This window comes from Mytilus galloprovincialis, chromosome 6 (genome assembly GCF_965363235.1).
Source record: "Mytilus galloprovincialis chromosome 6, xbMytGall1.hap1.1, whole genome shotgun sequence".
NCBI classification, from domain to species: Eukaryota; Metazoa; Mollusca; class Bivalvia; order Mytilida; family Mytilidae; genus Mytilus; species Mytilus galloprovincialis.
This window is the reverse complement of record NC_134843.1, coordinates 65672838-65698854: the sequence shown is the minus strand read 5'-3', so window position 1 is coordinate 65698854 and position 26017 is coordinate 65672838. Positions and strand designations below refer to the sequence as shown.

At 32.0% G+C, this 26017-nt stretch overlaps 1 protein-coding gene across 4 annotated transcripts in view; it reads left to right on the top strand.

Moving 5' to 3' along the window:
* Positions 1-26017, top strand: part of LOC143080130 (uncharacterized) — a 138097-nt gene that overhangs the window by 42813 nt on the left and 69267 nt on the right. For all 4 annotated transcript variants that reach the window (XM_076255833.1, XM_076255831.1, XM_076255829.1 and 1 more), the window contains exons 41-66: positions 371-485; positions 1351-1715; positions 2175-2289; positions 4387-4604; positions 5682-5796; positions 6541-6746; positions 7359-7473; positions 9760-9923; positions 10194-10308; positions 10743-10942; positions 12378-12492; positions 14383-14588; positions 15235-15349; positions 15818-16104; positions 16686-16797; positions 17271-17491; positions 17747-17861; positions 18232-18476; positions 18929-19043; positions 19329-19501; positions 20071-20188; positions 21320-21573; positions 22416-22536; positions 22781-23049; positions 23233-23377; positions 25114-25355. In XM_076255833.1, coding sequence (XP_076111948.1) covers positions 371-485; positions 1351-1715; positions 2175-2289; positions 4387-4604; positions 5682-5796; positions 6541-6746; positions 7359-7473; positions 9760-9923; positions 10194-10308; positions 10743-10942; positions 12378-12492; positions 14383-14588; positions 15235-15349; positions 15818-16104; positions 16686-16797; positions 17271-17491; positions 17747-17861; positions 18232-18476; positions 18929-19043; positions 19329-19501; positions 20071-20188; positions 21320-21573; positions 22416-22536; positions 22781-23049; positions 23233-23377; positions 25114-25355 — 4581 coding nt within the window. The remainder of the gene's footprint in view (positions 1-370; positions 486-1350; positions 1716-2174; positions 2290-4386; positions 4605-5681; positions 5797-6540; positions 6747-7358; positions 7474-9759; positions 9924-10193; positions 10309-10742; positions 10943-12377; positions 12493-14382; positions 14589-15234; positions 15350-15817; positions 16105-16685; positions 16798-17270; positions 17492-17746; positions 17862-18231; positions 18477-18928; positions 19044-19328; positions 19502-20070; positions 20189-21319; positions 21574-22415; positions 22537-22780; positions 23050-23232; positions 23378-25113; positions 25356-26017) is intronic.

Sequence of the window (26017 nt, the reverse complement as noted above, 5' to 3'; positions counted from 1 at the left end):
CATGAAAATTGTGTCAGATATTTTCATTATTGTTTTAAATAAAATGAATTTGCTCAATTACAATCTTTAAAACAAGACAATTTAGTTCATTTCTTGATAAAAAGAATCTATTTCCAAATTTAATTGTTGTGTTTTATTCAGTATTTTTTATTTGAAATGTGATTTCCCTTACAGTTCAAATGATTTAAATTTATTTATTAAAACAAGTGCTGTACGTTGGGAGAAATTTCAATAAAACTCTTGTGTTCACAAAATCAGAAATAATATTTATACTAAATGTACCTCCTTTTAAATGATTTGTTGCAATATGAATATAATCCCTCTTACAATTCTGCCTGATGATAATTGTGATGTTTACTTTCATTTTCAGCTTATTGTGTCTACTATGGTGTTCCATACAAACAGGGACAGACCTGGAACCAAGGTTGTGAGAAGAGGTGTCGATGTGATGATGCTAGTAACAATTATTACACATGTTTCGACAGGTATGCAATAAAAAAATATTTGCTCATATTCTAAAAAAAATTAAAAATGGAAATTCATTATTTGGAGCACTATGTTAATTTTACAACTAAAAATTAGGACAATTAAGTTAGTTTGAAAATTTGGATTAGTTATACCCCCGCTTTAAAAAAGGGGGGTATACTGTTTTACCTCTGTCTGTCCTTCCGTCAGTCTGTCAGTCCATCAGTCAGTCCATCCGTCCCATGAATATTTTTCGTTGCATTTTTCTCAGGAACTACAATACAAGGATTTCTGAAATTTGGTTTCAGGGTTTATCTAAGTCAGCTATACCGTGTGATGCGTTTTCAGATTGATTACTCGACAACTTCCTGTTTACCGAACACTTGTATGATTTTACACATGATAGCCAAGTTGAAAATTTTCGTCACATTTTTCTCAGGAACTACAATACAAGGATTTCTGAATTTGGTTTCAGGATTTATATAAGTCAGCTATACCGTGTGATGCGTTTTCAGATTCATCACTCGACAGCTTCCTGTTTACCGAACACTTGCATATTTTTACACTATTAATATTATCCACTTGCGGCAGGGGTATCATCAGTGAGCAGTAGCTCGCAGTTTCACTTGTTGCTTCTCCAAAAAGCTTGAAAGCAATCAGGTAATGCTTTTATGGAGTAGGATGACTATTTCGTGGAAAGAAAGTATTTAAAGAAATTTAATAAACAAACATGAATACATTTGATCAGCTGCAGATGCTGTATAAATCGACTCAAATTCAAAAAGATCCTTACAACAGAAATCAAATAGGTTTTTACACATTGAATGTGTGCTTATGGGTAAAATATATTGTTATATTTTCTCAATTTCAATTTTCCAATTTCAGATGTCCTTCATACCCCAACCTACCATCAGGTTGTACAAGAACAACAGATCCTAACGATGTCTGTTGTCAGATACCATTCTGCCCATCACAAGCACCCAATCCGGTCACTTATTCACCACAGTTCCCATACACTGGTGCACCAACACTGGCCCCATCACCGTACACAGGTGTTCCAACTCTGACACCATCACCGACACCGTATACAGGACAACCAACACCAAAACCAACACCATACACAGGAGTTCCAACACTAGCACCATTTGCAACAACACCTAAATACCAAGTACCAACATTACCTCAGGGGGTCATTGTAGGTGGCAGTCCCAGTCCAAATCCACAATTGGGATTTACAAATGCTCCCTCTAGTGAGTATAACATTTTTTTATAACAGTATAACAGTCTTTAGATTGGTTTTTACTTATTTCAATGAGATGATTCTATACCGCTTTTTTCTTGGATTCTTACTACCAGTACTTTAAATTCAGAAAATAATGATGTAAAATTTAATTGTCTTTACAGACTTTGCCTTTCAGGAGTTTGCTCCCTTGTAAAATATCACTTTATTTTGATTACACACAGCAACTTGAGAAGGTCTTTTTCAATTTTATTATTTTGTTACTCATGTCAAAACAGAGGTTTGGATAAGTTTTGATGATATTCACTTTAGTCATTCATGAGTTATGGCCCTTGTGTTATTGAACACTGCATTTTAATAATAAATATGATTTTTTTTTAATGCAGTAATTTTGACAATGTTAATATCCCATGGTGAAGTTATGCAGTAAACAATTAAATAATATAAATGTATGAATGTTTATTTATAGAATACTGTGAATACAAAGGAGTTAGATATACAACTGGACAGAGATGGAGAGACGGTTGTGATTACAACTGTGTTTGTGTTGATGGAATGTCTGGTGTCTACCAATGTAGTCAGAGGTAATGTTATTTGATCATATGTCATGCTGCTGATGTTTGATAAATAGTTATATTTTGATATATTTGTTCTAAAGGAGGAATGGTATACTGTTTTTGGCTGTCTGTTGGTGTTTCCATCTGTGTAAAGAAATTTTGTCGCATTTTTCTTAAAAACAATAAATCAGTGCTTCCTGGCTTTTGATGGCAACATGATGTAAGCATGCTATACAAAGTTATGCGTATCTACATTCAATACTTATAAACTTTCTGTTTCCTGAATACTACCGTAATCTGGCTTGTATTGTTCACGCTGGTACATAGTCGGCATCCCCTTCTCCCCACAAAATTTCAGGAAAAAAACTTTTTGTAACTTTTGTTGTTTGCGGTATTTTCTTGGGAAAACCTGTTTTCCATCATCAAACAAAAGCTGAAACTGCTTGTAAATGATTCTAGAACACTTCATGATTGTTAAAATAAGTTTGAATCACATAAAAAATAATTTAGAAACTTGTGCAGATACCAGTTTATTTTAAGCAAAGCATTGAAAAAAAACGAGAAATTTGTAATGAAGCATTTAATTTTTAAATTTATCAATATTGATTTGCAATTGAATAAAAATAACTTATTAATATGCATTAGGTAAAATTATTAGTTTGAAAAATGGTAAGAGCGCCCTCTTTAGTTCAATATCAATAAAAAACATGTCGGAATGTAAACAAACCACCTCACGAAATTTTTTTTCTTTCTCTTATTTCTTGCTTATTATACTCTAATAGTCCACATCCCTGTCTGGCAGGTTCAATTTTGGAGGAGAAAACCGCAGACTTTACAAGCCTTTTAAGGGTAATAAATATCTTACAAATAATGGCCTTCTATGCAATGTTCATCACATTTTTCTGAGGATCTATGAATTATAGCTTCCTAAAATTGATTATCAATCTTCATGTAATGTTACTATACCATGCGATGTATTTTCACAGCCATAGGTCATCAACTTTCTGTTACAAAAAAATGTAGCGGGTTATCATTTGTGAACAATAGCTAAGAGTTGACCTTGTTTCATATGCATTTATTTGACAGGACATTTTATAGTAAGCAAATGTTCATTGGTCTCTCTAAAGTAGGATAACTTAAATTTCATTTGACTATTTTCATAAGATAATAACACAATTTAAAGATTGATAGTAGAACTTTCTTTTTGAATTTTAATGATTTCTGAACTTTCTTTTTGGATTTTAATGATTTCTGATTTGCGGGGGTTTATTGGACTTTAATTTTGAAAAACAGTAGAATGTTCATGTCTTGTAAACAAGGAATTATTTGAATCTGGAATAATTTTGAATTCTGAAAAATGGATAAGAAATAAATGTATGATGAAAACTAACCTCATTGAGGAAGGTTAGCCATGCATGCATGGCTAAAGGGGACTAGTTGGTTCATATTGAAATATTATTGAAAGTAAAATGAACCTAAGTCATGCGGGCATGGCTCACCCTATTTGCATGATTTAGTTGGGTAATATTTTCCATCATAGATTTTTAGTATTTTTGCAGAATTCAAAATTATTCCAGATTCAAATATTTTCTTGTTTGTATGAACTCCAAAACAGTTTCACAAAATAACATTAGATTTGTCAACATAATTCTCAGCCATCAAGGGTAATTTTCTGTTTTCTGGTTGCTGATTTATTGATCTTGAGTTATAGGACTTTAGTGGCATGAAAGTCTTTTCTACTACCCACTGGGACTTTTAGTCATGAAAGTCTTTTCTACTACCCACTTGGACTTTTAGTCATGAAAGTCTTTTCTACTACCCACTGGGACTTTTAGTCACGAAAGTCTTTTCTACTACCCACTGAGACTTTTAGTCATGAAAGTCTTTTCTACTACCCACTGGGACTTTTAGTCATGAAAGTCTTTTCTACTACCCACTCTTTGTACATTAACTTAATTTGTCTTTTACTGCACAAATAAGAGCTATCAGAAGTAACTGCAATTTCTTGCCTTCTTTTTAATTTGAAAATACAGTCTGTAATCTGAAAATAAAAGAGTGTATTTATCAGTAGCAATTAATATTTAAAAAATTACAGTGATGATGAAAGAAAAAATTTCTTTAAAGGTGTCCAAAATTCCCACAATTACCAGCAGGATGCATTATGGTAACCGACCAGAACGATGCATGCTGTCTTGTACCAGATTGTCCAAAAACACCAGCACCAACCTATGTGCCAACACGAGGCCCAGGACAAACCCTGAACCCAACACCTACACCAGGACCAGGAGAAACACCATCACCACAGCCTACAAGGACTGTCCCATTCTTACCAAACCCTAATGGTAATTATCGTTTTCTAACACTTTTACTTGGCAAAGATTTTGACTGGAATATCTCCCCAATGTTGTTTTTTAACCAATGCAAACTGACAATTATATAAAATTCACATTTAAAGTGATCATGCTGCATTCCTACATCCATAGATATGTATAGTTTAAATCCTAAGATTTTGATTTCTAAATATACATATACCGTGTACATATATCAAGTGTGGTAGGGGCTGTTCAAGAAATAAATGTATTGGTTTAGGAGGGGGGAGAGTTATAAGAAGTTATTGCCCTTTAAAGTCAACTTTTCACAATTTTTTATAATTTTTTGTAATCTTTTACAAAAACCTTCTCCTCTGAAACTACTGGACCAAATTAAACCAAACTTGGCCTAAATCATCCTTAGGGTATCTAGTTTAAAAATTGTATCCGATGACCCAGCCCATCAACTAAGATGGCCACAATGGCTAAAAATAGAACATATGGGCTTACTATAGAAGTCTATGGGAAAATTGTAAAAAAAACAATTTCAAATGGTCACAACTTGAAGACTAATTTAAATAATGATAAGGGGTCTTCAGTAACTATTGTAAGACTACAATGGGATGACCTACTCTTATTTAACTACTTGGCCAAATTAAACCAAACTTGGTCTCAATCATTATTGGGGTATCTAATACTATTTATTATGATTTTAACCTTATTTTACATGATTTCCAAAACTACAGTAGATACAGGTGAGCGACACAGGCTCTTGAGAGCCTCTAGTTTTTTTAAATTCAAGCTATCTTGAAAAAAAAAAAAATTTTAATACAAGTCCCTTCTGACTCCCAATTCATACAAATACATTCAATTCTGGAACAGCCCTAAGTTTGTATATCCAATGAGTCATCAACATGACATTAAAGGAACACACCAATAGCATTAATAGGAAGAGCAAATTACAATCCAGTATTGTAAAACCATAACCAAAATTATCAGCCAGCATTTACTTCTGGAGTAAAACCATGTCCAGAAAAGTAGACAGAGTAATATAAATCTAACATAACAAATGTATGGCAATTGACTCTTACCATATGTTTTATTTTGTAGAAGTATGTGTATACAAGGGTAAAACATACACACAAGGACAAGCATGGTATGATGGCTGTGACATGAAATGTGTGTGTGTCAACGGAATGACAGGAGTATATACTTGCTCACAGAGGTAATACAATTTTGTGAAATAGAATTATATGCTTTATGCTATTTATCCAAAAGAACACAGGCAAACATTTGTATTCTGAGCACACAACTTTGATGAATAATCATGGCTTTAAATTTGAAAACTGAATTATAATCTACTGTTTTGCTAACCAAATAGAGGGAAACAGGAATTTTTTAAATGCAATTTTGATATATAGTTCTTATGTGTTTATTCTTAGAATTGTCTTCAGAAATGACAGATGGTCTTAAGCAATTTTACCTCATGTACACTACATCTATAAAAATAAGATTTTGTTGATGAATAAATTTCATCAATGTGAATTCCTCCTTAGATCTTGTGCCTTGGTGGCCAAGCTATCCTACTAGCACCAAGGCCCAAGTTATCCAAGAAGTACCAAGGCCCAAGTTATCCAAGTAGTACCAAGGCCCAAGTTATACAAGTACATCTAGTATCAAGGCCCAAGTTATCCAAGTAGTATCAAGGCCCAAGTTATCCAAGTAGTATCAAGGCCCAAGTTGTCCAAGTAGTTTATCTACAGTGATCACAACCATGTCAACATTGAGGTTGTTATTTGAACCTCACTTTTGTGAGGTGTGCTTGACTCCTATCTTGATTGACAAGAATCACTGGCTTTCTGGTTCTCTCTGTGCACTCAAGCACTTTCTCTGTCAATAGAAACTGGCAACCATGGTTACTAAAGCCAATGTAGCTGAAACACTAAAAACATTTTTTTTTTATCTTCAGATGTTCACAGTATGATCAGAATCCTAACTGTGTTTTGATTCCTGACCCATCTGATCCAGAGTGCTGTAAGAAACCACAATGTACATCCCAAAACACTAATCCACCTGTAATTGTTGGAACAAATCCACCACGTCCACCAGTATACCTAACATTTGGTCCAGGTCAAACCATCAATGGTGGAACTAGACCCACAGTCCCTGCTCCAGGTATGTATTCAAACTAAACATTATTAAGTAGCTTGAGTTTAGGGTTCATAACCCCTGACTGACTCTTAGTTTTGAATTGAACTGTAGACTATATAATGCTGTGGTAGAATAAGGTTGAATTCTAAATGGGCCATTATTCATGTAATAGCATGGTGTGATTTTATACAACATTGTAAGTACATCAATTATAGAACAACGTATGAGCAAAATGGTATAGTCGCAATAAATTGGATGTCAAAATGTTGAAAGGCCGTACACACAAAAATAATAAGAGAGTAATATGAAAATAACAATCAATTTTATGCATCTGAAGTTCTATTCTGGATTTACCTACATCAGGAACTGTTAATGCCAATAATTTGAAAGCAGGATGGATAAGTACGGAACCAAGCTAACGAATAGCTATACAAACAATTAGACTTAAGAAATAGTCTTATCCGTCTACAGTCAACTTCCATATAACATAATATTAAATTTCAAAATGTCAAAAGTCCAAATACACACAAATAACTTAAGATTATCAACAATAGATCTAGATCAACATAAAAAAGTTTGAAATCAAATCAACATTGAAATAAAATGGAACTTATTTGCTATTTTTGTTGTTTGCAGAAGTATGTATTTACAATGGAAGACAATACACCCAAGGACAAAAGTGGCAAGATGGCTGTAAATACACATGTGAATGTGTCAATGCTAAAATAGGAATGCACAAATGTATTCAGAGGTAATTGTAATCACAAATGTATTCAGAGGTAATTGTAATCACAAATGTATTCAGAGGTAATTGTAATCACAAATGTATTCAGAGATAATTGTAATCACAAATGTATTCAGAGGTAATTGTAATCACAAATGTATTCAGAGGTAATTGTAATCACAAATGAATAACAAACAATCAATTATCAGTAATTATGGTGAGAAAAATTTGACATTATTTTATAAGGGACAACATCAAAAGATCGATGTAGGATAAAAAACTTAAATCAAATAGTTCGGGGGTGGGGGGTCAACATTGCTGCAAGTTTTCTTAATCTAAAATCGATTTTACATATATCCCTATTGGTCAATCAATTTTTCCCAAATTAAGTTAAGAGGGGGGTGTGGGGGTCAGTGAAACAGCTATGTGAATTAAGTTTTTTATCCTTCATTGAACTTTTGATGTCGTCCCTAAGTTTTATGCAATTAATCACACATCCTAAGCATCCTTATTATTAGGTGCTTAATTCATATTTAGGTTACAAAATTTTATGTACTAATAGAAAAATGTCAATAAGTCAACTAAATAAATTGCTAATGATTAATTTAACCACTTAATTATTTGCTTCTTTTTTTAAATAATGTTGATGTCATATTTACATTTCTGTGAAGGTGAACTGTTCTATAAACTTTTTACCTGAAAAGAAATTGTCAAGAATAATCATATTCATACATGTCAACCTCTGACAATGGGAAATCATGTCATGACATGACATGATATGTCAAAAAGCGTGTGAAAACGTGTGACGTAGATGTGTACTTGTTAATATGAATGTGGTAATGTTATGAATATAAAAAACAATATATATTCTACTGTGAATTTTTATTGTATTAAACACATATTCAAACAACTGCCAGTTTCAAGTTTAGTTGCATTTATTTGATAACAGCACACAATACAAATGTAACATAGTCAAGTTCTGATCAGAATTCAGTGTCAATTTCTTTATAATTGAAAAGGCTCTCCCACAGTAGGAATTGATATTTGACTGAATTACCTTCATCAAGATTTGAAAGAATGTCATAATGTTTGGGTTTTTTTTGGCAATGTAAAATGTCATCTATTATCTCTGCCATTGCTCCTACTGCTATTGCCTGGTTAAAACTGAGTAGTTCATCAGAAGAAAGCTGGTACTATGAGAGCTGATCCAACAGTTCTGTGATATTTTTATCCCCATGGCCAGTAGAAATCTGTTGCCGTGTTGGCTAGATTTGAAACTGAAATTGAAAAAGAAAAATGTTTTATAAATTTGATTTCCATTAGATAAACATGTTAAATGCTTATTCAAATAGCAACATTGTATTTCTCCTCTCACATGTATTGTTTTTTTTATCATTGCAACATAGAATGCACAAATTATGCGTTACTTGTCACTTGATCGTTAAAACTCGAACTCAAAAATATAATTTATAAATGTTGAATCTTGCCGTACACATCGTTTTGGCTTAACAATCGGTACTTTAGACGACGGTACAGGCCCTGAAAGTGACCTCTTTCTGTGCACATTTCCCCTATAAAGTGAATTTGAAAGAGAGTCACAAAATCGTTAAAACTAATCACAAACTACTAACCTTTTACTGTTTGTCATAAAGAAAAATAAACAATGTGGCAGCCAAACAATTACTTCGAATATTTCGGTATTTATCGCCGAATAAGGAAAAAACCAGAGAATAGCGATATCACTAACGACCAAAAATGAAAAGAACGAAAAAGCGTGTAATTGCGTGTAAAGTGGTGAAAAGCGTGTACACGCCATGTGACAAAATCCTCGCGTGTAAACCGTTGAAAAAGCGTGTATTACACGCGAATATCATGTCACTTGACATGTATGATCATATTAATCACAACACCTTAATCATCAATCTGAGAAAAGTACCGTGGATTCAATGTTATTCATGGTATACCAATTTCCGTAGATTTTGTGGGTGAAGGCACACCATGAATTCAAATGTTCAATCAAGCTCGTGTTTTTTTGTACAGTTTTATACAGACCATGAAATAAAATATCTGCAAAAACATATGTTTTCCTCAGTCCACAAAAACTTGGATACATTCTCCTTTACAGAAATGTAAATATGACATTATTATGAATAGAATAAAGTTTTAGTTAAATTTCAACTTAAAAGAAGTCAATTAAATAATTCAAAAATTCTGATGTGATTTAAAATCTAAAACTTTTTAAGTCTATTGATTTGAAAATAAATGAATCAGAAGGAATCAGTTCAGTTAAATTAAAGTCTTAAATTGAAACAGGTGTGCAGATATGAGCATGATTCCACCAACCTGCCAAATGAAGTATAATCCAATGGACCCATGTTGTCCATTACCTGATTGTCCAAATCTGTATGTCACTCCAATACCTGGAACCAACAGAACAATCCAACCACCAACTCTTAATCCTCTCATGCCACAGCCTAGTAAGTACCAAATATCTGACCCACAACCAATTTACAACACAAAATCTAACATGCCACAGCTTGATAAGTAGGAATGGTTTAACCATCAATTCTCACATAACTTAATTTTGTAAGAACAAATATTTATACTATCTACCACCGGTTTTAACATTTCCCAACAGTTTATAAATCAGTAATGAATTCTTATTCACCATAAATGGAACAAACAGTACATTGTGAAGAGTTTTTTTATCATTATAAATAGCTAATACTTTGTATATTCTTTTACAGAGTATTGTGTATATAACGGTGTACCATACACACAAGGACAAACATTCAATGTTGGTTGTGAAAAGAAATGTATTTGTGATGATGCCTCAACAGGACATATAAATTGTAATGATCGGTAAGATTTTAAAAACAATTAAATTTTATATCACCAAGGTTTTTTTTTTATTGCTGTTCACAACTAAAAAGTTATCTTTCTATAGAGATATTTGAAATTGTAGAAATTATATATATATATTGAACACGATTTTTAGCATTGAGCTTGCTGATTCATGAGTTTGTAACAATTTCATTTCAAGTAATAAGAATATTATTGAAATATGCCCTTAATTACATCTAATATTTTTTCAATATCTTATATGTGGAGAAAACGTGAAGAAAGATGTTCTACATATTATAAATTGTTTTTGATCTAGAATGCCAAAGTATACAACATCCCAAAATCATTTCTATACATTACCTGAAATACATTATGCTCCAGCTTTGTGCTATATTAATAATGAGATATACAAAACTGTCATGAAACTTGTGAAAAGATTTGTTTCCTTTCAGATGCCCTACTTATCCACCATTGAGTGATGGTTGCCAGCTTTTGACCGATCCAAATGACCAGTGTTGCCAGGCTCCTCTGTGTGTTGATACCAACCCCAAAACTCCATTCCAAGTCATCACGGCTCCAAAGGGATCATATACTGGAGGCAATCAACCTCAAATTGGACCAAATAGTCAAATACCACATCTATCTACTGGAAGTAAGTTATACGATACCACATCTACTGGAAGTAAGTTATACGATACCATATCTATCTACTGGAAGTAAGTTATAAGATACCAATTTCCATGGTTTTTGTAGGAACCAGTGCATAAATACAAATGTTCAACGAAGTACAAATGTTCTATAGGCTTGTATGAAAGCTTTTGTAAAACCTTGAAATCAAATACAGTTAACTCTCGTTGTCTAGAACTTGGTTGACTCGAAATTTCGGATGAGTCGAAGTTTTCATGTGGTCCCGAACTTTGTTCCATATAATTGTATGTAATTCGACTCCTGATAAGTCGAAATTTTGGTTGAGTCAAACTAAATTTACGATCCCAAGGTTAACAAAAGCATTCAAAATTAATTATTTATCTCAAACTAACACACATTTGTCAAAATCTTGGTGTATTTTCTTTTCAAAAGAAAGAGTGATATAAAACAAAATGAAGAGAAATCTAAAATTTCTAAAATCTCTAGTATCCGAGAATAAATAATTTTGTCAACTATAAATGACCTGAATAAAGAAACTATCAATTGTAAATTACAATTCGGATAAAAGCCATAAGAAAAAATTGCAACTGAAACAATTGAAGTAAAAATAATGTTATTATAATAATGAAAGACCATGACATACAAATACATCGATCTGATACCAGAAATATTGATCCCCTTCCCATTTTCACCCGGATTTATTTTACCTTTACCAAGTTAAGCAAGAGTTGTGTCCCTTGTTCTGTCAAACTTCCGTTTTCATTTGAGTCGAACTACGTGTATCCCGAAATATTTCTCTGGTCCAGCTGACTTCGAGATAACGAGAGTCGACTGTATCTGCGAAAATACAATTTATTTCTGAAACCACTAAATTTGGTACCCACTTAAGTAAATTAATCCACAGTATTAACCATATCAATTTGGTGGTTGGAAAAGTCTTATCACAGGACATTTTACCAGGAAAATCTCTCACAAAGAAAGTTAAGCAAATAGAATTTTAAACAGATTTCCACTTAAAGAATAAACGACCACTTATTTCACCCCGTTATTCTGCAGTTAAATTAGCCATGTTGATAATTCCTTCAGAAGACATTGTAGTCTTCTCAAACAGTTCGGATATGATTACATGGATAAGATGTTAAAAATGAGATGGGATGAAAAGAAACACACTATATGATAGTCATTGTTCCCATAGATATATCTACTTCCTGTTTATAAGTAATTGAATCTGCCTTTTTAAGAGTGATTTAACATTTGATCATAATCATGGTGTTATGTAAGATTTTAAATGAAAGTTTGGGACAGTTGTTGATTCAATTTGGAGGTTCAAAAAGTTGTATCTCGTGACATTTTACTATGTATACGCCTAGTTTTCCACAGTAATTTAATTAATTTTCTCTAAAAAATTAAAAGAATTATTTCTGATGTTATAATTACAGAAGCCTGTACGTACGGTGGACAGATCTACAGACAAGGACAGAAATGGAAGGACGGCTGTTTATTTGAATGTGAATGTTTCGATGAAGCAACAGGAAGGTACAGATGTACTGAAGTGTAAGTAGCTAATACAGAAATAGGTAGTATATATTTGTTTAGGGGCCAGCTGAAGGACGCCTCCAGGTGCCAGAATTTCTCGTTGCACTGAAGATCTGTTGGTGACCTTCTGCTGTTGTCTGCTCTATGGTGGGGTTGTTGTCTCTTTGGTATATTCCCCATTTCCGTTCTCAATTTTATTGTCAAAATAAGAAGTCACATTTTAAATTTGGATAGCATTATTTGTAGGCACCATTTCCTGAAATCACAATAATTGTACTTGCACTACTTTTGTCCATTATTTAACAATCTCAATAATAGATGTGTATGTAAAGTCTGATTTACTTAACTGTAAACTGATCAGTATTGATTTTTGAATCAAATTGCTATTTGTGTTATTTAAAGATTATAACTGGACATGTTTATAACATTAATATTCAAAATAAACAATGCATTCAGCTCAAATAATTGAAAGTGTGAAAAGCTTATCTGGTTTCTTATGGTACACAGGAATGAAATCTATATAAACTGATTTTTGCCTCACTTGACGGTGTCAAAAGGGGAGACATAGGTATGCTGTTTCCGGCGCGGGCGGTGTCGTCGACGGCGTCAACAATGTATTAGTTTGTGATTAGGTCTAGTTTATGGTAAACCACTAGTGGTAGGTCAAAGATAGTTTGTATCAGTATCAGCACATCTCATTACATTAGGTAGATTATTTGGCCCGGCCCCTCAGTTATGGTCTATTGACTTTGAAATTTTGCTTATTTTTCATATATTAGTTTGTGATTAGGTCACTTTATGAGGAACCACTAGTGGTAAGTTAATGATTATTGGTTTGCAGCTGCATAAGCACTGGCATATCTCATTTCCATGGATATTATTGGACCCCGCCCCCTCATTCATGGTCTATTGACTTTGAAACTTTTGTTTAGTTTTCATGTATTAGTTCGTGATTAGGTTGCTTTAGGGGGAACCACTAGTGGTAGGTCAAGGATATTTGGTGTGCAGTTGTATTAGCATTGGCACATCTCATTTCTATGGAGATTATTTAACCCTGCCCCCTCAGTTGTGGTCTATTGACTTTGAAATTTTTGCTTAGTTTTCATGTATTAGTTCGTGTTTAGGTTTGTTTATAGGGAACCACTTATGATAAGTCAATGGTATTTAGTATGCATTGGAATATCTCATTTTCATGAAGATTCTTTAGCCTTTTACCTTCAGTTATGGTTCATTGACTTTGAATATTTGCAAAACTTACATGTTAAAGTATTGTTATTTAAATTTCCACATTTGCATTATCCAAATTACAAAAAAAGTGAGACATATCTCTGTGATAACAGTTTATCATAATTGCTTTTGAGGGTTATAAAACTTTTTCTCTGATTCCCTTTTTGTTAAGTGACAAAATGAATTCAAACTTTAATAGATTAATAGATTAATTCTCAAATTCTTGAATATAACCATTCTTGTTTTAAAAATTCCAATAGGGAACATATATTATATTTTTGAAGTAAATAAATCATTTTTTAAGATGTCTTTAAATACAAAATGGGTTATAACCATTCTGTTATGAAATATATGTCAAGGTAAGGTTGCAGTTGATACTTTAACCTATGATTTACCTGTTAGATTTATCCTGTATTTGTCTGAATTGGATTATTATATTGATATTTTACTTAGATTTATAACATAAATCATTACATAGATACATGGAGTGTCCAATTAAATTGATAGATAAAGGCAACAGTAGTATACCGCTGTTCAAAGATCATTGTAATTTTGATTTGGTATGTTGCAAAATGAAGCAAAAAACATCCCATGCTGAAATCCTGTAATGGAAACTTGACAAATTCAGATACTTTGTTCTCAATATTGCATGTAATAGAGTTCTTTCATCGACTTTTACAGATGTCCAAGACATCCACAAGTTCCATCTTACTGCACATTAGTACAAGATCCTAACAATGATTGTTGCCAGGCAGTCTACTGTCCATTACAACCTACAAATCAACCTCAACCTTATACAGGAACACCAACTCAAGCACCACAGCCTTACACTGGTGCTCCCACTCAACGTCCAACTCCCGGACAATATGTAACACCTAAACCTACACGTAAGTTGGTGATGATAAAGTAAACAAAATGGATATTAATATACATGTACAAAATATAAGCAGGCAATATATATGGTATATTCATATAAACTTTATTAAATTTTATAAGTGAATGCAGGAATCTATTAATTTGAAAAAGATTGTAGGTTGCACTTCTGTAAATATAGACTATGCAAATTCCCTTACGAACTTCTTTTACGACTAATACTGTGCCACATATACTATAAAGTTTCTAAAATATTTTATTCTAGAATAAAAAGTAAACAGGCACTACTTTTTTTGCAAAGGTCAAAAGATATGGTTGTGAGGCATATTTTTGATAATTATATGCCTGAATCTTCTAAGAGTTTAAACTTATACTAAAATTCTGTTCTACTCCTTCCTTTGAGTCTTCCTGAGAATACATGACTGCTATCTATCTGTCTTTATACTGGTAAAAGTTGTGTCTCTATGAAATGAAACATGGAGATCATATCTTGGAACCAGTAGGTAAACAATAAATATAAAGTATCTCCCTAAACAAGTCATTGCTTGTGAATCAGCTGTATTTACTTGTGCAACTTAAAGGGTCCTAATTTATTTTTAATCTACAAATCTCTTTCTCATATTTAGTGTGTTGTTTCATAGTTATGTTAATACCTTTCAGCAATGTGTGTATACAATGGTGTCGCATACCGACAGGGACAACAATGGTACGATGGATGTGATTTGACCTGCAGATGTGAAAATGCAATGAAAGGATATTACCGTTGTCAACAAAGGTAAATAAATAAACTTTCTTTATATACTTTGGAATATAACCAATGATTGCTTATTAGAATTTTAGTTTGAAAGGGTATAGAAGAAAATTTATAAACAGTGAAATTGTAAGTTTTTTGCAACTGTTTAGCATGTACTGTGGATTAATTCTTATTGGTTGGATACAAATTTTTGTGGATTTAATTTATTGATATACCACAAATTTTTATGTTCCACAATTTGCTATAGGTTTGTATTCAAAACTTCAGCTTAACAAGGAAATACAATATCAACAAAAGTTTTTATCAATCCACAAAAATTGATACCTACGAAAATAAATGAATCCACAATAAACTATAACTATTTCGTCCATATCAAAAACCAGGCCACAGATACAGCTGGTTGGCGGGAAAATTGAACTGATACAATTTTTCTGCAATAGCTTCAATATTAATTTGCTAATCACCAACATTTTGTGAATCGTATTTCAGATGTAATAGGTATGACAGTTTACCACAAGGATGTACTTTGGTGGCTGATCCAAGTGATCCACAATGTTGTAAAGTACCTCAATGTCAATTGATCCCACAAAATGCAACACCTCAGCCTGGAATCTTTACTCCACCTGTACCTGTCTTTGGATCCTTTACTGGCAGTGCTCCAAACCCAACACCTCAACCAACTCCTTCTCCAACAATGAGGTTACCTAATGGACAAATTGTTGTAATTACTCCTCAACCAGGACTATCAACACAGGCACCACCAACTCCTACCCCAGGTAAATATATTTAATAACTATAGGTCACCATACAGCCTTCAATAATGAGCAAAGTCCATACCGCATAGTCAGCTATAAAAGGCCCTGAAATAACAAATGTAAAACAATTCAAACCTAATGGCCTATATATAGCTAATTAATGTACAAAAAAAAAATGAATGAAAATCAAATATGTAACACAGCAACAAACGACAACCACTGAATTAATTGTTTTCTAACGTTGTTGTTATTTCATATTCTTTTATTCAGGTAATGAAACATAAGGGAGACATTTGACTTTAAAATAAAACAAACTTACAATCCTATAAGACTTTAACTCCACTTTAATGATGTTGTGACAATATCAGTCGAACAGTTTGTATAGGTATATTATAGTCATTACCATTCTAAATGTGAACTGTTGTTATTTTGAATTGCTATAAAAATGTCCAAACTAAGCTTTCATATAGTTTTTATTTCGAAAAGTATTCTATATGGTCAAAATTTTGAATGTGTTGCAATTGGTGGAGAGAAACACTAACAGTCAAGTCACTGTAAGATGATCTATTTAAAATCAATAAATCCTTAATTTTCTATTTTAGGTTGTTTCTACAAGGGTAGATCATTTACACAGGGACAGAAATGGGCTGATGGATGTAAATATGTATGTGAATGTGTTAATGATATGATTGGACAGTACAAATGTACTGAAAGGTAAGAATCTTTAATAACAAAGAACTGAGTAAAGGGAGATAACTCTATAAATAGTTTTTTGAGGGAGCAGGATACAATTGTAGGGCTTACATTGTCTTTTCCTATTGCCCAATCCAATTCAATTTATTTGAATGAAATACTGTTTAAACTAAACTAATTTTAGGGCTCTTAAACTCCTGTCTTAATGTATATAAGAAATTTTTTTTTTATGTTTTTTTTCTTTTTTAAATATATTTTTTTTAGTCAAATATGGTTTTAAAAATATTGAAGCCTCATTATAACTTTGAGATAGAGAACAGCAATAATAGCACTGGTTCTTTGCTGCATTTTTTTCATGGGCATATATTGTTTTTTAGCCATGGATTGATACACCATAACCATTCTTTTTCATAGATACCTTTATATTTCTAATTTCAGGAAGGTAATAAATAATAAGAAATGAATGCTTATTTTATGCTTCTTTTTTTTTACAGATGTCAAAACTATCCAAACTTGCCAACTTACTGTACATTGATCCAGAATCCCAAGGACAGCTGTTGTCCAGTGCCTTACTGTGACAAAGTTAACCCAACTCCATCTCTACCAGCAACCTATCAACCATATGTTCCAACAACTCATAGCCCATTGTTTGTGAACCCAGGAACCAATCCTCCAATGACAGGCCAACAAACTCCATCTCCATTTGGAAAAGCAGGTAATTTTATTGGTTGAAATTTTCTTAGAAGGTTATAACTGTTTATTGAAAAAATAATACAGAAAAGATGCTGGATAAATATGGGACATTTAATATTATTTGAATATAAAATAGGGGGATATCGACAGCACAGTCATCCAATGCTGTATCAACTAAATTATGTTTCTATATGCAATATACAAAACACAATCATCCCTAAATCACTGCATGCCTAAGATCATCAAGTTTAATTATCTGTATGTGTATATATTTTAGGATATTGTGTGTACAATGGAGTGTATTACAGACAAGGACAGACATGGGTAGATGGATGTGACAAACGTTGTCGATGTGATGATGTCACCACAGGTCTTTACAGTTGTACACAGAGGTAAAATATTAATGAAAATATCACTTTTTACATTTTAATGATATTGAAAATGTATTGGAAACTTGAGTTTGAATCAATGCTAAATCATTGTTTTGAATGTTTCTAAATCTCTTAATGCAGTGCTAGAATTTACCATTTGAGAATTTTTAAACCCATCTTTGTAATCATATTAACAATAAACACCAAAAGATGATTGGCTTTTAAAGCAAAACAAAATCATTAAAATATTTTGCTTTACGAAACATGAAATTAATTGCAATACTTTGGAATCTCAAATAATGAATTGATGTAGAATTGTATAACTTTAACCTTGATTGATGTAGAATTGTATAACTTTAACCTTGATTGATGTTTTTTATTTATTTGGCAGATGTCCAATATTTAACAACATACCTTCAACTTGCTCATTGGTTGCTGACAATAATGACCCATGTTGTACTGTACCACAATGTAACATTTTCCCAAGTACTGCAAGATACACCGGATCAGGAACACCACCAACTACTGCCAGACCAATGATTATTGTACCTACTCCAGTAAAGGGAGGTCTCACAGGGGAAGGCACTCTAGCACCAAATAATCCTCTCTATAACCAATTCGCTGCAAATGGAACAGGTAGAATTTTACAGGGCTTCCTAGATGACAATTTTGATTAAGTGCTTAAACTTAATATTTATATGTCTGACTTCCTCTATAAGGATATTTTGAATTTTAAAGTTTGATAAGGTACAGTAGAAAATGTCAAATTTTGATAGCCTATTTCATTATACTTATATAGACAAACTGAAGGAAAAAAATATTCTTAAGTGTAAAATTTCTCTTCACATTGAAAATGTCTGTAACTTACATAGATCCCATTAGTTTATTTAACATTAAATGAATGATTTTTTTAGCATAGTTTTTACTTTTTACTCTTAATTTTTATAATTGAGAAGAAAAATGACTGTAGCAAAGTGTGTCTGGACTCCATTGGAGAACTTTGATATATTTTCAATGATTCCACCTCTAATCAAAGAAATAAACAAATATTTTTGTATTAAAGAATTTTATTTTGTATGTATCCTCAGGTTATTGTGCCTACAAAGGTAAAATATACAGCCAGGGACAGAGATGGGACGATGGATGTGATTATACATGCCAATGTATTGATGCCCTTAGAGGTCGTTACAAGTGTGATTACAGGTAGGGTGAAAGGTCATATAGCAAATAAAATTAGATGAATTAAATCAAAATATTCATTATATATCTAAATTTTAGTAAAATATAAGACTCTCCTTTTCAATTATTTCTCAAAACCAGGTTCCAGTGGTGTAACCTCATTAGCTTTTATTTAATCTTTGTATTAAGGAGTTTACACTACACAGACATCTATCTTTAAGATCAAGATAAAAAAAATAATAAAAAAGAATGGTGACTTTAAAGTTGTTTATCAATGACACAATATTCTATGAATATTTTATATTCCAGATGCCCACAATACTACAATCTACCTGCCTACTGCCACTACGAACAAGATCCCAGTGATACATGCTGCCGAAAACCTAAATGTGATCCAAGTCAGACAGTCCAACCACGAACCACACCTTCCATTTACAACAACCTAGGACCAACAATTGCACCAAACAAACCTAAACCAACTGGTAATTATTTTGAAGAATTTAGATTTCACATTGATTTTTTTTTGTATTTAAAAATTATATAGAGTGATATAACAAAAGATTGACCTTTCTTGTATCATGTATTATAAATTCAGAAAATTATTGCAATTTGTTTTTAAGGCAACTGGTTTATTTTTGCTATAATAATAACTCCCTTTCTGATATTTGATACTTATATCTTTTTGATGATTTTCCTGAAATCGCAATAATTTACCTTGCATATGTGTCTAAAAATCACCATTATAAATGCACATAATAATATCTGAATTTACAATAATAAAAGGTTTACTTTTCCAAATGGAGTTATTTTCTCATATTGATTAACATATTTGGCATTTTAAATTCATTGCTCTTTATAAAGATAAACTTATACTGTATTACTCATATGAGGTTTTGTGGCTGAGTAGTCCAAGTAAAGTGGTCATTAGTCTGTCAACACTGAGGTTATGAGTTAGTATCATGCTCAAGGCAGTTGCAGTCAACTTTGATCTAAATTGTCTCGGATTGTCAATTTTCCCAAATAATGTTTTTTAAAAATTTTTTGCTTGCAGATATGTGTATTTATAAAGACAGGACCACACATGCTCAGGGTTCAAGCTGGGATGATGGCTGTGACCTTCACTGTACATGTGAAAATGCCACCATGAACATCTACCAATGTCAAGCCAAGTAAACAATTTAATTATTGTTGAATTATTTCTGTTGAATAGTATACTGTAAATGCAGAAACTATTGCAATGTTTTTATTATTGCGAAAAATGTGACTGGGTTATCATCGCAATAGTTAAAACTCGCATTTTGAAATTTTCTGTATAAATCAAATAGTGTTTTTCTGAATATTGCAAAAATTAAAATCTCATTTTAGTCTGAAATGACGAAATCGCAATAATTAATGCACGCAATAATTTTTGAATTTACAGTACACAAAACACCCTACTCTAAAAGTGGAGGCTATATTGTAATCCCCAAGTCCATCTTTCCTTTTTGTCCAACAAATACTAATCACCTTTTCACAGAAACTACTAAACAGGCTGAATTAATTTTTTATCATCATTTTGACTGAATTCTAAGTTAAATGAGCCCTCTTAGCCTTTTGTATGTTATTGTTTGTTCAATATACGGAGATGTAGGACTTTATCAATAAACAGTCTTTCTCTTATAGTTGTTTCCTGTTATCTATTTCTTGCATGAATATATAATTCTAGTATCATATTGCACAGAATGGGATACAAACAAGGGATAAGAAAAATCATTAATTTTGATTGGCTTATCCAGCATTATGAAACAATATTTTGTCACTTCCATTGGTTATTTGTTAGGTCATTGATGGTTTTCAAATGTCAAAACAATGTATATTTTCTCCATGGCAATGGAGAGAAGTGACCTTTTCAAAAAGATACTTATCCCGTATGCTTTTTACCACTATTGCTTTTCACCTGAAATCTTTTTCATGATAAATTTTATTAGAATCTAAAGGGTACAAAAAGTTTTAAAAAACATTTTGATTTTAAAATTTGACTCCAGGCCAGGGCATATGACACCATATTGGAATGTGCAAAAGACTAAATCAAAGAGTCGCAGACTTTTTTAGTTAACACAAAGATAATGTTAATCATAAGAGAAATAAGTTCAACAACATGAAAGAATTTAATATCTCTTGATCATTATAATGAAATTAAATAACTTGTGTTGATATCAAGCAATATACAATGCTTACTTATGTTATGGTACCTAAAATTAGATTGCAATTAATGTTTTTCACAATTTAGAAATCTTATTATGATTAAATGGTTCTTTCAGATGTAAACTGTTCCAACAACTTCCATCTCAATGTTCATTGGTCAGGGATCCTGTTAACAGATGTTGTTATGTTCCAAGATGTGTTGCCACAGGGACCAACATTCCATTGAATCCATATTACAACACTTACAATGGATCATCTAATGTAACACCACAACCAGGCAAACTGAACGTCATTCCAGTGGGACAATACAGTGTTATATCTGGTAACAATTGGCAAAAACCACAAGGATCAGTATTCACTGGAGTAGGAGGTAAATGTAATGTTTTATTCAGTTTTAATTATCATAGACAACAAGAATCAATTTACACTTGGATAGGAGGTAAATGTATTGTTATATATTCAGTTTTAATTATCATAGACAACAAGAATCAATTAACACTGGAGTAGGAGGTAAATGTATTGTTATATTCAGTTTTAATTATCATAGACAACAAGAATCAATTTACACTTGGATAGGAGGTAAATGTATTGTTATATATTCAGTTTTAATTATCATAGACAACAAGAATCAATTAACACTGGAGTAGGAGGTAAATGTAATGTTTTATTCAGTTTTAATTATCATAGACAACAAGAATCAATTTACACTTGGATAGGAGGTAAATGTAATGTTTTATTCAGTTTTAATTATCATAGACAACAAGAATCAATTTACACTTGGATAGGAGGTAAATGTATTGTTATATTCAGTTTTAATTATCATAGACAACAAGAATCAATTAACACTGGAGTAGGAGGTAAATGTTATGTTACATCGGGTTTAATTATACATTTTTTACAACCTTTGGAAGTTTTTATGCCCCACCTACGATAGTAGAGGGCCATTATGTTTTCTGGTCTGTGCGTCCGTCCGTTCGTTCAGGTTAAAGTTTTTGGTCAAGGTAGTTTTTGATGAAGTTGAAGTCCAATCAACTTCAAACTTAGTACACATGTTCCCTATGATATGATCTTTCTAATTTAATTGCCAAATTAGACTTTTGACCCCAATTTCACGGTCCACTGAACATAGAAAATGATAATGTGAGTGGGGCATCCGTGTACTATGGACACATTCTTGTTTGTTGTAAATTAAATTGATTTTTTTGTTTGTAGGATTTGGAGCATGTGTATACAAGAATGTTGTGTATAAACAAGGACAGTCCTGGGATGATGGATGTGATTATGTGTGTACATGTGCTGATGCATCCAAGGGACAATATAATTGTGTATCAAAGTAAGTATACAGAAAATATCCTCCCATCATGTGCTTGTGTGACACTACATGCATTCAATTAAAATTAAATATTCAAAATTCAAAATGTGCAAGTATTCTATAGTACAAGATGAATTTCGAATTGTGATAAAATGTATACAAAATTCATTGCTGCTAATTTGCCAAATAATACAAACAAAAAAAAATATTGTAAAAGAAACTTCAAAGATTTTTGACCTCATTTGATGTTTATTTTTGTTCACAGATGTCCACAACTTCCTAATCCACTACCAAGCTATTGTCAGAAAATATCCATACCTGGTCAGTGCTGTGTAAATGTAAAATGTGACATTCCTGGGGTATCATATAAACCACCAAGTGAAATCTTAGCTACTGCAGCACCAACAAATTCATTTGGATTGATCACTAATAGACCAGGCATTATTATGGTTGGAACCCCAAAACCAACAGAAACACCTGCTTTGCCAGGAAATGGCTTCCCTATCCTTCAACAACAATTCTCTCAAGTCAGAAGTAAGTACATTGGAGTAGGAGGTAAATGTAACGTTATATTGGTCCCGCACTATTCTCAACAAAACAAAACCATTTATGATTATTGTAATTTTGTTCAATATTTACCATTTTCTATTTGATTAAAAAAGTCTGCAGAAAGTTTGTCTTGATTCCAAATCATAATTATGTATATTATATTATCAGGTCAATGTATATTCCACAAGAAAGAAGCTGACGGAAAACCAGAAAAATTTTTGGTTTATAACCAAGGAGAAAAATGGAATGATGGATGTGAATTCAGTTGTCAGTGTATGGATGGAAAGACTGGATATTATTACTGTGATCCTTTGTAAGTGTTTTCATTTGCCTTCATTATTGGCAATTTTGCTTGTACTGTAAACCAACTTTTTTACACGTTTAGTCTTTAATACTCGCAGGCTTTGAGACCACTTATTTTTTGCAATTCTCTTATTTAATTGTTTAATATACTGTGGATTCATTAATAATCGTTTGATACCAATTTTCGTGGGTTTTGTGGGTACTGGTGAACCACAAATTCAAATGTCCAACGAATAGCATATTTTAAATAGGCTTTGTATACAGTGATTCATAAAACCACGACATCAAATATCCACGAATATGCAAGTTTTCAGCAATCCACGAAAATTGATATCAACGAAAATAAATGAATTCACAGTAACAGAAGATCAAAGTATGACATATTTTAAAATAATTTGTGTGTTTTTTTCTTCTCACGAAACTTAATCACATGAGAAAATTAGTTTGTTAATACTGTTGATTCATTTATTTTTGTGGCTATCAATTTTCATGGATTGCAGAAAACTTAACTTTTTGTGTATATGTAATTTTCGTAGTTTTGCCAAAGTCTGTATACAAAAGGAAAATTTGTATTTGAACATTAGATTCGTGGTTCACCTGGCCTGTTTCCACACAACCATGAAAATTGGTATCCAACAAATAATAATGAATCCACAGTATTTAATACAGCTATCAATGACAAATGGACATTAGATATGCTTGGACAACAAACAGATTCATTAAGGTGGTACACAACACCTTCGCTAAAATTAATTTGGCTCGTTTAATTTTCAAAATTTTTTGACAGAGTTTTAATTTTGACCCTTTGACAAAAATATAAAAAATTCAATAAATTTGAACCAACCAATTTATCAGAAAAATTACACTGGTTATATAGCAGTTTGATGCACACTGATTTTGATCATTGAGAAGCTTAATATTTCCTTAACAACACAACATAGTTAAAACGTTTAGCTGATTTAACAGAGTTATATCCCTGTATTGTTTGTTACCACCTTCAATAAGATATGATGCAATTTATACCTTTGATATGTCGGTGAACAAAAATCATGAAAAATTTGAATTTTATTATCAGAATTAGACCTCATAATTTTTATTGAAACATTAAATACTTTATAGCCTATGGTTGTCTTTTATTCTAACAAGATATATTTTAATATTTTCTGACCTTTTTATATAACTTGACTTTTTGAAGAATGATACATTGTTATTAAATTAGAAATAAGTATTAACATGATAAATCCTTCAATGGTTTAATTTTCTGAATAATATTTCTACCCCAAAACAAAGATATCACTTTGAGAAGCCTTAGGTATATAAAAAAAGTTGAAGGTGGGAAATTTGTTAGCTGGTTTAAGGAGGTAGACCTAGATTATGGGAAAAAAATCTTAAAATCATCAGTACGCTTGTGTCAACCATTTTCATAAAAATATTCTAAGCTTCTAGGTTACATAGATTATTTCCAATCTGTTTCATGTAAATGCTTAAAACACATTTATGAAACTTGACTTTTACAAATGCATCATTGATTTAAAGACTTATCTCCCTGAACCAAGGTCTTCCTCCTTAAATGGTACACAGTCTGATTTAGACATGTTAAACGTGCTTTTTAAAAATTACAAGAAAAGCTTTAGGGTAGGCACTAAAAGTTAAAATTTAAGAAAAGCAGAAATACAGGTATTTTTGTTTAGGCCTTTAATAGTCACTGTTTTTTAACAATTAATTTCTCAAATGAACATATTACAGATGCCCTGTATATAACAACTTACCATCAAACAAATGTTACCTAACAAGAGTTGATGGACAATGTTGTAACCAGCCTAGATGTCAATTGGACAATGGTAAGGTAGTCAACCCACTGCAAACACAGACCAAATATACCATCATCGGAACACTGCCAAATGGTTACACTGGATTTGGTCCAAACTACAACTTCTCTAGTACATTAGTGGGTGGTAACTATCAAAGTCAAAGTGGTGGAAGAAATGGTAAGATTTCATAATAAGAATTGAAAAAACATTTATCAATCTTTAAAGAACTTTTCACTTTTCAGCAAATTCACCCATGGAATATTTAAAATGGGCAGAATGTCTTTAGTTAGGAAATTCACCTGTGGAAATTTTTCTTTCAGCAGATCTTGTTTGGTTAGTAATTAAACCCATTGTGATACAATTGTACAAAAGCAAGATCAAACATTGCTTATAGTGACAACATATCTTCATAGCTATCAAATGACCTGTATTTCTTAGCTCACCCACCATTTTTTCAACACCTTCCGGCTTTTCAAATAACCCCAGGAATTCATCAAATGACATATTTTCACCAGTATTTGAGTTCCATGAGACTTCTACTGTCTTAATTGATAAAATTAAGGATTTATACAAACTAACTTTATGTAATTAGATAAAAAAAAAATCATGTTATCCTGTTTTTAAAGAATTCGCCAGTTAGCCTCCTTCTAAAGCAATGATAGAATATGGGGTCAAAAATTCAAATGAACAAAATTCTTGAAGACTGTTATATAATTCTAGATGTATATTGTGGATTAGTTATTATTCGTGGGATACTTTATGTCATGAATTATATAGGTATAGGGGATACAAATTTCCCATAAGCTTTATGTCATGAATTTAATGGGTATTTCCCTATT